At 49.9% G+C, this 14,909-nt stretch overlaps 1 protein-coding gene across 1 annotated transcript in view; it reads left to right on the top strand.

The window, feature by feature from the left end:
• CAPN5 (calpain 5) overlaps positions 1-14,547 on the top strand; it is a 47,056-nt gene extending 32,509 nt beyond the window's left edge. Inside the window, exons 4-12 of the mRNA XM_007940910.2 lie at positions 3,244-3,436; positions 4,457-4,650; positions 5,280-5,357; positions 6,819-7,014; positions 7,696-7,818; positions 9,223-9,419; positions 10,390-10,505; positions 11,032-11,168; positions 14,365-14,547. Coding sequence (XP_007939101.1) covers positions 3,244-3,436; positions 4,457-4,650; positions 5,280-5,357; positions 6,819-7,014; positions 7,696-7,818; positions 9,223-9,419; positions 10,390-10,505; positions 11,032-11,168; positions 14,365-14,547 — 1,417 coding nt within the window. The remainder of the gene's footprint in view (positions 1-3,243; positions 3,437-4,456; positions 4,651-5,279; positions 5,358-6,818; positions 7,015-7,695; positions 7,819-9,222; positions 9,420-10,389; positions 10,506-11,031; positions 11,169-14,364) is intronic.
• The last annotated feature ends 362 nt before the right edge of the window (positions 14,548-14,909 follow it).

The raw sequence follows: 14,909 nt of genomic DNA, 5'->3' as shown, positions 1-14,909 counted from the left end.
GGCACCCAGGCTCACAGAGGTGAGGGGCTGGTGCAAAGACACACAGTGAACTCAAAGCCTGGGTACTGAGGTCATGGTCAGCTGGCCCCTGCTACATGGGGCGGGAGGCCTGACTGAATGTCCTCTGAGTAGATAGTGACAAATACCCGCAACCACCCATGAGGGGAGGCCTCATGACTCCCATTTACGGGTGAAAAGACTGAGGCTAAGGCAGGGGGGTGTCCTATAACAGCCAGGGGGCCAAGCCAGCACTCTCATTGATCATTCCCAAAGATCCAAGCTGCCAAGCCCCCCTGGAGGCCTTGAACCTACTCAGAGGTAGCTCTGAGCTTGGGCCTGGGCTGTGGCGTGTGAGCCAAACAGCTGCCCTTCGTGCTGGCTGGGCCTTCTCTCATCTACCCATCCGTCTACCTGTCTGATTGTCTACCTGTGTACCATTTATTCTGTCTTTACTCTGCCAGACCCTGGCACGGAATGGGCACAAGCAAACACTGGCTGAGCTGTGGATAGTTCCAGGCAGAGGGGCCTAATCAGGCCCCTGCAGGGTAGGGGGAGGCCTGGGGTAGGAGGGACCATGGGGATGAAGACCAGCCCAGTCAGCTTTGTGGGAACCACACCCCATTCCTCTTCCAGACCCATTTATCCGTCTTCTTGGAAAATGTATGTGTGTATAATGAAAGGAAAAGGAAAAACAAAAGCTCCCAACTCAAAAACAAACCAAGAAAACGTCAGGCTTGTTTAATCCTAGGACAGTAAAACCCGCCCCCTGGTGGCCACTGACTCTTCACAGTCCCGCAGCCTTTCTGCCTCTCCAGAACTGACTTGTGTGTGTGGTTTTAAATTCACTTATTTACTTTTTTTTGTCTGTGTGTGTGATTTGGGTGAAGATTTACAGAGCAAATTCACTTTCCATACAGCAGTTCACATATACTTTGTCTCATGTCATTGACCACAGTTTACCACAATGCAACAGCTCCCCTCCCACTTCTCCCCATAGTTACCTCTTCCCAGTGTCCATCCCTCCATACACTCCTGCCCCCTGACCTGTCTCCCTGTGCATAAGCACCCCTTCTTTCTCCCATGATGGTTCTCTCCAAGGAGTGTGTCTACCTGAGGTAAATGTTCAACTCATATGCCTGTCTATTGTTTGGCTGGAAGCCACAGGTGTGGGTTCAATTCCAGACCTGAAGGGCAGCTAGGGGCCATAGTCTCAGTGGTTCCACCAGGCTCTATCGGACCAGCAAACCTGGTCTCCCTTCCCCTCCTTTTTTTTTTCTCCAAATGATTTTGAGTTTTGTTCCACATTGTTCTCCCTCTCTATCAAGGATCTCCTACATAGATCCCCTTCCAAGTAGATGACAGTGGTAGCCAGGCACCATCTAGTTCTTCTGGTCTCATAGTCGTATAGGCTGCAGATTGGATGGTGTACCAGTCACTAGGACTAATTGTTTCCATGAGTTTTTGTTTTCTTCATTCTTCTTTGCTCTGGACGAGGAGAGACCCATCATTGCATCTAGATGGCAGCTTGCAAGCTTTTAAGATCCCAGTTGCTACTTGCCAAAGTTGAATTCACTTACTTACTTTTTAAATTATGAAATGAATTCATGTGTGGTATCGCAAATTGAGAAAATGTAGAAAAGCACAAAGAAGGTAATCTGTTATTTTCTGCATATTCTTCCAGTCCCTTCCTTCCTCGCTCCCCAGTTTTGGGCCGTTTGAGTTCACTGGGGTCCTTAGTTCTTGACCAACATTGCCATTGTCCATCCAAGGCCCCATCCCTGCTCTTTGTGTTGGTGTCCTCCTTTTGTACTCTGTGCCTCCCCCCCCCACACACTGGCAGCTCTGTTAACATCTTTGATGCATCGTTTTGTTTGTCGGTGACCTTGCACTGCCTGTGATGCTGTTTTGTGCATATACATTTGTGATTTACATGAATAGATTGGGTTCTACAGCCCTTTTGCTTCTCAGATTTATATTCGGCACTATGCCTTGAAGACTCCAACCCATTTTTGCTTAAATACAGAAACACAGCTGTGACCCTAGCTCCCAGTATGTCATGCATGTTGTTGGATGCTGTCATGTTGAGTATGACTCAGTGACCCCACATGACAGAGCAGAACTGCCACATAGGATTTCCTAGGCAGTAATCTTTTTATTTTTTAAAATTTTTGTTGTGATTTGAGTGAAAGCTTACAGAGCAAATTCATTTTACATATAGCAATTCGTACATATTTTGTCTCATGATATTGACTGCAGTTCCCCACAAAGTAGCAGCTCTCTTCCCACCTCCTCCCTGTAGATACCTCTTCCCTTTGTCCTTCCCTCCCATGCACTCCTGTGCAAACACTGCCCTACTGTTCTTCCATGATTGATTGCTCCAAGGAGTATATCTATCTCATGTAAATGTTACGCTCATGTGCCTGTTTGTTATTTGGCTGGAAGTCACAGGAGTGAATTCAGTTTCAGACCTGAAAGGTAGCTAGGGGCCATAGTCTCAGGGGTCTCACCAGGCTCTATCAGACCAGCAAACCTGGTCCAGGCAGTAATCTTACAGGAGCTCACTAGGTCTTTCTCCCAGAGTCTCTGGGTGGATTCGAACCATCAGCCTTTCAGTTAGCAGCAGAGCACTTAACTATTGTGCCATGAAGGCTCCTTCTGGTGTGCGTAGTAGAGGTTTAATAAATATTTTTTTTTTTTTAAAGAAAAAAGGAATTTTTTTTTTATCATAGTTGGAATCCTACTGTGTTGTTTTTGTAAATATAATGATCAGGCCTTTCATTTTCCTTGTCGTAGGGACTCTGACTGTGCTTTTCCGGTGGTCACATAATGTTCCACAGAGAAGAGATGCAGCATTATTTTTTCAAACCAATTCCCTGTTGTTAAATATCTAGGTTATTTCCAATGACATGTTGTTATAAATGATGCTACTTTTTCAGAATTGATAGGTCAAAAGATATATGAGTTTTTAATGCTTTTGAAAAGAATTGCTAGATTGTTGGGTGGCTGAATTTTGAAGATGGGGCCATTAAGGCTAAGGGGAATTTGAGCAATAAAATGGTATGATTCAGTGGGGCTGATGTTGGCCTGGGAGTTAGAGACCTGGCTTCCAGCATTAGCTCTGCTGTGACCTTTTGGGTGACCTTGAACAGTTTGCTTGACCTCTCAGAAATCTCCCCTATAAGGTAAAGACTTTAGACAGGCTGGCATGCATGAGCTAGGAGTTCTTTCCACGTTGCTTCCTAGGCTGGCGGGCTGTTACCAGGCTCTGGATGGAGGCAACACAGCGGACGCACTGGTAGACTTCACAGGTGGCGTCTCTGAACCCATTGATCTGACCGAGGGTGACTTTGCCAATGATGAAGCCAAGAGGAACCAGCTCTTCGAGCGCGTGTTGAAAGTGCACAGCCGGGGAGGCCTCATCAGTGCCTCCATCAAGGTGAACACACTGAGCCAGGCCTCAGAGGCATCTGTTGCCTTCATCAGCCTTGATTGAGGTGGGAAGTGGCTATGTTGTCCTGGGCTGAGCCCATGCCCAGGCTCATAAATCCAGACACTTGGCCCCTACCCTGACCCCCATGCGGTGAAATGCCTTCTCCATACTGTTTGGCCAACGCTCCCCTTTAACAGCCACTCTCCTATTGGGGTGATAGGTATTTGGTCATCTGAGGATTCCGCAGTCAATGTTTGAGGCATTGGAAGCCAAGGGCCAGTAAGAGAGGAAAGGGATCCCCACTGCACACTGGCACAGGGCTGGGTATTTGTGAAGTCCATGCTGGTTCATAATTGCCATGTTTATGATGAGAAAGCTGGGGCTCCGTGAAGGCAGAATTTGCACCCAGTTCGGGCTGACCCAGTGATATGCTGATAACCAGCTCTCTAGGGGATAAAAGCCCTGCCTGCTTTGACCATCTCCTTGTTTTGTGATGTACAAGTGCTTCCACCGTGGTTGATTTCTAGCTACCAGCCAGCTCACAAAAATTCCTGCATGTTTACCAGCCAGCTGAGCCAGTAAACATCAGCTCCAGCACACCACTGGGCAGACCCCACTGTAGGTGCCTTTCCCTACGAGAGACTGTTGCCCCATAAAAACCAAACCAAGCCAAACTCGCTGCCATGGAGTTGCATCTGACTCACAGTGACCCCTCTTTGGGTTTCTGAGTTGGTTCACTACGGAAGTAGATTGCCCAGCCTTCCTTCTGAGGAATGGCTGGTGGGTTTGAACTGCCAGCCTTCTAGTTAGCAGTCAAATGCCTTAGGCACTATGCCACCAGAGCCCCGTGGGGGGTTTAAAGGGCTGACAACACTTAACACAGTCCCTAGTCAGAGGAACAAAAGCTCACTTTTATATAGAGCTGCAGTTCCCCTCTGGTACTGTAGGGGGCGGTGTTGCACAAATCTGGCCCAGCTTTGGGTTCCAGTCCAGCCCTGCCTTCTGAGTACCTGTGTTCTTCCACAGGCAGTAACAGCAGCCGACATGGAGGCCCGCCTGGCGTGTGGCCTGGTGAAGGGCCACGCATATGCCATCACTGATGTGCGCAAGGTACGCCTGGGCCATGGCCTGCTGTCCTTCTTCAAGTCGGAGAAGCTGGACATGATCCGCCTGCGCAACCCTTGGGGCGAGAGAGAGTGGAACGGGCCCTGGAGCGACACGTGAGGCCCGGGGTGGAGAGGTGGTATGGGTGCAGGGCGAACTCTAAGCCAGTGGTCTCTGGGATGGGCCCCTGTACAACACCTTGTTTAGAATGGGTAGGCTTCCTGGAGATGGCACCAGGGCTGAGCCTTGAAGGATTTCAGGGGAGGATGACATTAAGAAGAGAGAAGGGAGATTTATTTTGGAGTGGGTGTATAGGTGATGGTTTCAGCATGGGTGGAGGCCTGGAGGTGAGGATCAACCTGATTCCTGTAGGGGACTTGAAGACCTCTCTGGAGAGTGAATAGAGGAGGGAAAGAAGGAGGGAGGCCGTGAGCCATGAGCGAATGGGGATGATATCTGTGTTCAACCCGTGGCCTGGGTAAGGCCAGTAGGAGAGAGAGCTCAGGCCCCGTCTGCTGGGTGTCATGTCCCCCTCACCTCTGCCTACGAGGTAGCTGTAACCTGGGGGAGTGGGCAGATGGGGCTTCTCAGAGGGGCTGGGCATGGTCTGGTTCCCTAAGCCACACCCACACCCACACCTCTGGGCTTAGCTGTCTTGGTACCGTCTCACTTTTGCCAAAGTGGTCCTGGTGAGGTCTCACCTCTCACATCCTCACTCTCCTCTCCCTTGGCCCTTGCGTCCCAGCTCAGAGGAGTGGCAGAAAGTGAGCAAGAGTGAACGGGAGAAAATGGGTGTGACGGTGCAGGATGATGGCGAGTTCTGGTGAGTGGGCTGGTCCCCGGGCATCTTGGGGTTGAGAGGCCTGTGGGCCTGGTAGGGAAGCCTCCCGGAGTCAAGTCGGCCTGGCCAGCAGGGAACACTGGGTGGGGAATTGGGAACTCTAGCAGATGCCCTATCGTCAACTTGCTGCGTGGCCTTGGACAAGTCACGCCATGTCTCTGAGCCTCAGTTTCCTCCAATGTAAGATGAGTTGGGTGATAATGGACCTTTTCATCCTCATAGTCTTCTCTGGTCCCATGCGGAATCCTTGACAAGTAGGTCAGAATGCCAGTGGGTAGGAAGTTGACCAGAGGGCAGGGGGAACAATGGGCAGCTTGATGCCCAAGGTGAGGGTAGGGAAGAGGAAGGGACCTCATGGAGGAGAAACCCTGGGTGGGCAAAGAGACCCAGCCCAAAGGTGAGAGAGCACATGTAGGTTTTGGGGTGGGGTGGGGCAACCTTAGAGAGAGCATAGATGGGGAGTGGGCTTGGAAGTTGGCAGCAGCTTAGCTTGAAGCCCCTCATAATCACCCCTGCATTCACTGCTGCATTCATTCATCCCTGTGTTCATTTAGCCTATGTTGACACTCAGTGTTGGGCTCCAGCAGCGGAAGTCTTGGTGACTTCTGGAGGGGTATGGGACACTCTGTATGTAGTGGATACCATGGGGGCCCAGCAGCTTCTCACGACCCAGGGCAGACCCAGAGGCCAATGGTGGTGATCTGGCACACCAATGAGGAGCCTTCCCAGAGGTGTCAGGTGAGCCGCTACAGGAGGGCACCCAGGCCCTCTGGCTCTGGGCTCTTGTGAGCAACATTACTTTGTCCAGTCTAGTTCAAGGGTCAGTTGAATTAAGACAGCAATTGAAAGCCCTAGTCTTACTGTGTATATTCTCAACAATGACAACAAAATAAAATAGAAAAGAAAAGAGAAGAAAGCCCTCGTCTGTGGAATGGGCTTCTTCCTGCAGCCTTTCTCATGTAAGTTTGCACTTGATCCACTCCTACTTCCCCTGCCCAGGCTCCTGGAGGTGAGCGTTGCACACAGTGACCATGACGACACCCTGGCCCTCTGCAGTATGTCTATCAAGGGGCTCCCACCCATCAGCTTCTTCCAGCTCACCCAGCTGTGGAAGATAGTGGATGGAACCATGCTTAATAACATTGTTATTAATACTATTAATAATTACAGCCAGTCTTTGCCAAGCACTTTCTGTCTGTTGTAAGTTGCATTAATGCTTCTATTGCATCACTTAATTCCTACACTAACTCTGTGAGGGAGACAGGTGTTATGAGTTGCATCCTCATTTTACAAAGGAGGAAATTGAGGCCAAAAGAGAGGTTGAGGGTCCACATGACGCTGTGCCCATGCTCACTCTCTGTGTGAGCCCTGGTTCAGAGTGTGTAGAGCGAGCGACCGGTGGGCTGGGGGGACCTGCCCCACTCAGCTCCTTCCCACGGCCAGGATGACATTCGAGGATGTGTGCCGATACTTCACTGATATCATCAAATGTCGCCTGATCAACACTTCCTATCTGAGCATTCACAAGACGTGGGAGGAGGCCCGGCTGCATGGTGCCTGGACACAGCATGAGGATCCACGGCTGAACCGGAGTGGGGGCTGCATCAACCACAAGGACACATTCTTCCAGAACCCACAGGTGGGTGTTCTTGCAGACCCTGCCCCCCAGCCCTGCACCCTGGAGCGGTTACACAGGCCCTTGCTGCTATCCTGCCATGGTCTTCTACATGACCTTGGCACATCCCTGTCCCTTCTTGGGCCATCTGTGCAGTGGGGGTTGGATGGGTACTTTAGTCCCATCTGTGTGGTCTTGTAGCCCCCAACCCCATAGTCTGACCTGCACATGGTAAAAACGGGGAAACCGATGCTCAAAGGGACTCCTGAGTAGCTTGTCCAGAATTACATGGCCATTTAGAGCCCAAGCTGGGGACTCAAACCCGTTTCCCACATCCACACAGTACTGCTCCTTCTGGGGGACTTGGTCAGGCCGGACTCCCTCCATAGGGACGTCTCCTCTGCAGCTTTCTCTTGGTCATGACCTTCAGCAAGTACTTGGTCCTCAGCCCGAATGGAGACAGCTGGTTGGTGTGCCATTATTGAGCACCATCTATATGCCAGTACAGAGCTAAGCACCATTATCTCATGGAATCCTCACAGCTCTTATACAGGGTAGGAATTGTTAGGCCTTTACAAGCAACTGGAGTCAGAGAAGGGGTGTGCTTGCCCAGGTCTAGCTCTGGAGTCTGAGCTTCTGCAAGTCCATGAACCCATCCTCATCATGGCCTCACTGCAGTGTCTCTTTCCTACGTCATGCCCACAGTACATCTTTGATGTCAGGAAGCCAGAGGATGAGGTATTGATCTGCATCCAGCAGCGGCCAAAGCGCTCCACCCGCCAGGAAGGCAAGGGCGAGAACTTGGCCATTGGCTTTGACATCTACAAGGTGAGGCCAGCTGGGACCCCAGCTCAGGATGAGGAAATCGAGGGACCAGGAGCTTGGGCAGCCCGAGCCTGGGAGGGTGCCTTCTCGAGCATCATAGTCACCCAGCATTCCCTGCTGCATTGGCTGAAACCTCGGGGATGTTGTGATGTGGGCCCTTAGAGGAGCCTGCGACTGGCTTTGAGAGCTCTCGGCCCGATTTCTTTCTGTCCCAGACTTGCAGACCTGCTTGGTGAATGAGGAAGGGAGGATTACTGGTGGCCTGGGCAGCCCCTAGGAGCTCCTGGATATTACACGGGCTCCCTGGCTTCCCGGAGCCCCAGGTCTTTCTGAGCTTCCAAAGCCCCATTGGAAGCCTTTGCAGGACACGAAGCAGGCATGTCCCTGAGCAGAGCCAGGCAGGCTCACCACTGGCCACTCCCTCTGACCTGAGACCTGCGGCCTTTCACATGCTGTGAAGCCCAGTATGTGGTGAAGACCTGGCATAGCAGGACACTATGACTGTCCAACCCTGGGCATTTAATGAAGTCCTATGGATGTGCTGGGTGCCCACCCCATGTGGAGTCCTGGTGTTTGATGTTTCCGTCATGTCCCGAACATTTGTTCACATGATTATGCTGGAACATTTGTTGTGTTCTGATGTGTTGTGACACTTTGATGTGACTGATGTTTTGTGACCTTCGGTTATGGGACTATAACATATCAGGACACTTGTTTTGGGGATAGTCTAGCGTGTCCAGACAGTGGGTGTTGTCATTTCACAGAAACATGCTGTGACTTGGGCAGATCATGATGCTTGATTCTATTGCAACGTGGGAACCCCACAGACATTATCATCAGAGGGATTCCTGTCTCCTCTTTTTCTAAAACTGCTTCATTGACATATAATTCACGTACCATATACTTCACCTGTTTAATGTGTACATTTCAGCAACTTTTAATGTATTCACAGAGTTGTGCCACCATCACCACAGTGAATTTGAGGACAGTTTCGTCACCTCAAAAAGAAACCCAGTACCCCTTAGCCATCGCCATCCAATCTCCCGTCTCCTTCCCCACCAGCCCTGTTGTTGTTATTTGCCACTGAGTCAGACCCGACTCATAGCGACCATTCCTTGGGTTTCTGAGGCAGTATTACTATGGAAGTAGATTGCCTAACCTTCCTTCTGAGGAGTGACTGGTGGGTTTGAACTGCCAGCCTTCTGGTTAGCAGTCAAATGTTTAGGCACTATGCTACCAGGGCTCCCCCGCCAGCCCTAGGCAACCACTAATCTACTTTCAATCTTTATAGGCTTGCTAACATGTCATGCCTATTGCCCTTTGCTTGGTAGTGAGAGAGGAAGAAGTGGGATGGGCTGGGGCAGAGCAGGATGGGCTCTGTGTGACCCAGCCCTCTCCTCTCTGCAGGTGGAAGAGAACCGTCAGTACCGGATGCACAGCCTGCAGCATAAGGCTGCCAGCTCCATTTACATCAACTCACGCAGTGTCTTCCTACGTACTGACCAGCCTGAGGGCCACTATGTCATCATCCCTACCACGTTTGATCCAGGCCACATGGGCGAGTTCCTGCTCCGTGTCTTCACTGATGTGCCCTCCAACTGCCGGTGCGTGGGGACTGGTTCGGGGCCAGAGTTGGTACGGGCACAGCCCACGCTGTGCTGACCTGGAATCTGCAGCCCAGAGAGCTCAGTGTCTGCCCAAGGTGTGGAGCCCAGGCTTCCAGTGTCCCTGGGCTGACGTTCATGCCGTCTTGTTCCTCTCTCTTCCCTGGCCACCCTGTCGCAACCTGCCTTGGCCAGGACTAGGAATCCTCTCGTGTGTGCAGCACTTTACAAAGCAGCTTTTGCCTCATTTTATTTCATCTTCCCCATACCCCAGATGGGAGGCCTGACCGCTCCAGTTTTTGGATGAGCATTCAGGATCAAGGTTAAAGGAGCTGTCTAAGGTCAAGTCAGGCTGTGCCCCCCAGCCTGACTCTGTGGCCAAGGTCTTGTCCCCCAATCCCATGGGTACCTGGCTCTGAGGTCCAGTGGACTGCTGAAACCATCTTCATCCCTGCTGAGGTGCAGGCCCTGTGGGTCTCACACTGCCCTACCCACCTTGATATGCAGCGCAGATGCCGTGTCCCTGGAAGTACAGGGTGGGCTGTGCTTACATCCCAGACCTAGGAGGCAGTTTGTAGTGTGATGGAGTCTAGTGAGCCTGTCTGGGCAAGTCACTTCACCTGGGTTTGCCTGATGCCTCCTAATCTGTAGAATGGGCATAATTAGAGTTAACTGTCTCCCAGGGCTTTGTGAGAATTAGAAATACTCAGCAGAGGGCTTGGTACCTAGTATATACTCAGTAACTTGCTTTTCCCTTGGGGGAGAATGGGGCACACTCAGGTAGGAACAGAGCTGCAGGAAACCCATGAGGGTCGGATGGTTGGGGACTGCCTGCGGGGATTTGCCCTGGCTGTGAGACATCAGGACTAAATACTGTTCCTCTCCCCACCCTACTTCTGATCACCCTCCTCACCTCCCTCTTCCTGACTTCCCTCATCATGCCCCACCTCCTCACCCCTGCCCATCCCAGGGAGCTGCGCCTAGATGCACCCCCCCACTCCTGCTGGACCTCCTTGTGTGGCTACCCCCAGTTGGTAACCCAGGTGCATGTCCTGGGGGCTGCTGGCCTCAAGGATTCCCCGACAGGTGAGCTCCCTCTGGTCCTCCTGCTCAGGGAGGTTGCCCCCCAGCCTCTTACCCAGATGAATCTAGACACCCAGCCCTCCGGAGCTCTTCTGCTCTTGCTCACTGATTCAACAACCCTTTCCTGACATCCACCCAGGCCCCATCACCCACCCATCTGCTCCAAGGAGCTCCATTTTGGCTGGAGAGTCAGGCATAGGAACAAACACCTGGGAAGAGGGCCCAAGAAAGGTTTCCAGGAGGCATTGCCCTTTTTCCGCCTAAGAGGTATTAGCTGTTAAGGTGGGGAAGGGAAGGTGGGTGCTCTGGGCAGAGGGAACAGCATAGAAAAAGTCCTAGCAGCCAGTGTCCCCTGTCCAGCCCATCTCCTTGTCTCTGTGAGTTAGAGGCCCTGAGATAGTTCAGGCTCTGGTCTCCCCTTCTCCCAAACACCTGAGCCCAGGGAGGCATCTCACCTCCCAAACATGTGTCCCATCTCAGCCCTGCTCTGGCCCCTACCTTTACTCCATCTCCTACTCCCTCTTTCTAGGGGCTAACTCTTACGTGATCATCAAGTGTGAAGGGGACAAAGTCCGCTCGACTGTGCAGAAAGGCACCTCAACGCCTGAATACGACGTGAAAGGCATCTTCTACCGCAAGAAGCCGGGCCAGCCCATCACTATCCAGGTGAGCCTACCTGTTGCAAGGGCCCCGATGGAGAGCTTTTGATGGGGATCTAGGAACACCAGCTTCTGGTTCTCACTCTGTCCCGACTCATGGTGTAGCTTCAAGAATTCTCTTGCCTGCCCCTCCAGGGGCCCTAGAACCCTCATCTGTAAGGTGGGTGAGTGGGATTAACCAAACTCTGGAGTGGTGTGGTTCTAAGTCCCAGCAGAGTCAGTCAGTCTCCTCGCTGAGGACAGCAGTTATCTCTGCTCACGTCACTGAAGAACCTTTGTAGTTGTTCCTCATTTTCCCCTGTAGGTGGGCCCATCTGCAAAAGTTGGACCTGAGACTGTGTGGTGTGACTGTTTCCTCAGAGCCTTGAACAGAGAATCAGAAGGCCAGGGTCCTTCCCTTCTCAGGACAAAATGGTCTGTGGACCATGATCCTGAGCTCATTAGCAGGAAGCCCGCTATCCTTTGGGCTCAGGCCAGCATCTCTCTGAAACTATCTGTAAACAAATACTTGAGTACCCCATGGAAGCCACTAGATTTTCCTAATTTTCTTAACATTGAGTCTCACTGGGCCATATCACAGCCCCACACATATTGGAGCTGGAAGGGGCCTTAGAGGACAGTTGATCCAGCCCTCATTAAAAATGAGGACACTAGGGCAAGGGTTGTTGTTGTTGTTGTTATTGTTAGGTGTCATTGAATTGTCTCCAACTAATAGTGACCCTATGCACAGCAGAACAAAACACTGCCCAGTCTTGTGCCTGCCTTACGATCCTTGCTATATCTGAGCCCATCACGGCAGCCACTGTGTTTATCTGTTTCGTTGAGGGCCTTCCCCTTCTTCGAAGAAGAAGGGGAAGACCTTCAACTTTACCAAGCATGACATCCTTCTCCAGGGAATGGTCCCTTCTGACAACATGACCAAAGTAGGTGAGATGAAGTCTGGCCATTCAGGCTTCCAAGGAGCATTCTGGCTGCACTTCGTCCAGGACAGATTTGTTAGTCCTTTTAGCAGAGTGTGGTACTCTTAGCAATCTTCTTCAACACCACAACTCAAAAGCATCAGCTCTTCTTTGGTCTTCCTTATTCATTGTCCAGTTCTCACATGCATAAGAGGCGATTGAAAATACCATGGCTTGGGTTAGGCACATCTTAGTCTTCAAGGAGACATCACTGTTCTTCATCACCTGAGAGAAGTCTTTTGCAGCAGATCTGCCCAATGCAGTACATTGTCTGATGTCTTGACTGCTGCTTCCATTGGTGTTGATTGTAGAACCAAGTAATATGAAATCTTGGCAACTTCAATCTATTCTCTATCCATCCAATTGTACCAGTTGTGAGGATTTTTGTTTTCTTTATATTGAAGTGTAATCCATACTGCAGATTAATCTTCATCACCAAGTGCTTAAGTCATCCTCACTTTCAGCAAGCAAAGCTGTGTCATCTGCATATCACAGGTGGTTAATAAGTCTTCCACCAATCCTGATGCCACATTCTTCTTCATATAATCCAGCTTCTCGGATTATTTGCTCAGCATACAAGTTGAATAAATATAGTGAAAGGATACAGCCTTGATACACTCCCTTCTTGATTTTGAACCATGCAATATCCCCTTGTTCTGTTCGAATGACAGCCTCCTGATCTATGTACAGGTTCCTCATGAGCACAATTAAGTGTTCTGGAATTCCCATTCATCTCAATGTTATCCACAATTTGTTATGATCCACACAATTGAATGCTTTTGCATAGTCAATAAAACATAAGTAAACATCTCTCTGGTATTCTTTGCTTTCACCTAAGATCCATCTGACATCAGCAATGATATCCCTTGTTCCACGTCCTCTTCTGAAACCAGGCTGCATTTCTGGAAGTTCTCTGTCAATATACTGCTGCAACAGTTTTTGAGTTATCTTTAGTAAGATTTTACATGCATGTGTTATTAATGATATTGTTTGATAATTTCCACATTCTGTGGGATCACTTTTCTTTGAAATGGGTACAAATATGGATCTCTTCCAGTCAGTTGGCCAGGTAGCTGTCTTCCAAATCTCTTGGCATAGCCGAGTGAGTGCCTCCAGTGGGGCATCAGTTTGTTGAAACTTCTCAATGGGTATTCCATCAATTCTTGGAATCTTGTTCTTCACCAATTCCTTCAGTGCAGCTTCAACTTCTTCCTTCATTACTATTGGTTCTTGATCATATGCTACCTCTTGAAATGGATGAACATTGACCAGTTCTTTTTGGTACAGTGACTCTGTGTATTCCTTCCATCTTCTTTTGATGCTTCCTGCATCATTCACTATTTTGCCCATAGAATCTTTCAGTATTGCAACTTGAGGCTTAAATTTTTTCCTGAGTTCTTTCAGCTTGAGAAATACTGAGTGTGTTCTTCCCTTTTTGTTTTTAACTCCAAGTTTTTTCACATTTCATTATTATAATTGACTTTGTCTGCTCGAGCTGCTCTTTGAAATCTTCTCTTCAGCTCTTTTATCTTGTCATTTCTTCCATTAGCTTTAGCTACTCTCCACTCAAGGGCAAGTTTCAGAATCTCTTCTGACATATATTTTGGTCTTTTCTTCCTTTCTCATCTTTTTAATGACCTCTTGCTTTCTTCGTGGATGATGTTCTTGATGTCATCCCACAATTCTTCTGGTTTTCAGTTATTGGTGTTCAGTGAATCAAATCTATTCTTTAAATGGTCTCTAAATTCAGGAGGGATATTATCAAGGTCATATTTTGGCTCTCGTGGGCTTGTTTTAATTGTCTTCAACTTCAACTTGAACATGAATCTGAGCAGTTGACAGTCTGTTCCACAATCAGCTCCTTGCCTTGTTTTGGGCCAAAGATACTGAACTTCTCCATCATCTCTTGCCACAGATGTAGTCAATCTGATTCCTGCGTATTCTATCTGGTGATAGGCAAGGGGTGTACCACTTATTCAGGGTCACCCAAAGACATTAGTAGAGCTGATAAATAACAGATTCATTAACTTTGAACCTGGAAGGGAGCTTTGACACATGTAGGGAGACTGAGCCTACAGAAGGGGCATGACCATGCCCAAGGGCCAGAGACAGTGCAGGGCTCCTTTTCCTCAGCCAGGCTTGCTCTGTGGGAAGTAGATTCAAGGTCCTGCCACAACCCCCTCCCAGGCACAGGCCTTCTAGACTTGAAGCTGGCCCCTCCCACAGTACTCTGTTTTCTCTCAGATCTGGAACCACCGAGTCCTGAAAGATGAGTTTCTGGGCCAGGTGCAAATGAAGGCTGACCCCGATGACCTGCAGGCCCTGCACACCCTCCACCTCCGTGATCGTAACAGCCAGCAGGCCAGTGACTTGCCCGGCACCATTGCCGTGTGTATCCTCAGCAGTGCCTCCCTCATGGCTATCTGATACCCGACCCAACAGTCATTTGTCACCACCATCTGCATGTCCCCACCAGGCCAGTGACTAGCCTGGGAGCCCAGACACTGGGGTCTTTTTCCTAACTCCTCTAACTCACTGTATGACCTTGGGAGGTCTCTCAGTGTCCTGAGGGTTCCAAAGCTCTCCCTTCTCATGAAGGAGTCTGCTTGCCTGGCATTTAAAATGGCCCTCACCACCCCAGTTGTCACCTTGGCTAAGGGGCTCTCTCTGTTGAAAACATTTTCCTAAGTATTGCTTTCTGCCAATGGAGTGCCAAGATATCACTTGTTTACACACAAACTGCCATGTCCCCAAGCCCTATTCTGGCTGCTTGTGTCCTGGGCCCACCC

Source organism: Orycteropus afer, unplaced genomic scaffold (genome assembly GCF_000298275.1).
Source record: "Orycteropus afer afer isolate SDZICR_OR568_19922 unplaced genomic scaffold, OryAfe1.0 scaffold00074, whole genome shotgun sequence".
Lineage (NCBI taxonomy): Eukaryota > Metazoa > Chordata > Mammalia > Tubulidentata > Orycteropodidae > Orycteropus > Orycteropus afer.
The sequence above is the reverse complement of the archived record's forward strand: the minus strand, read 5'-3'. Positions and strand labels throughout refer to the sequence as shown.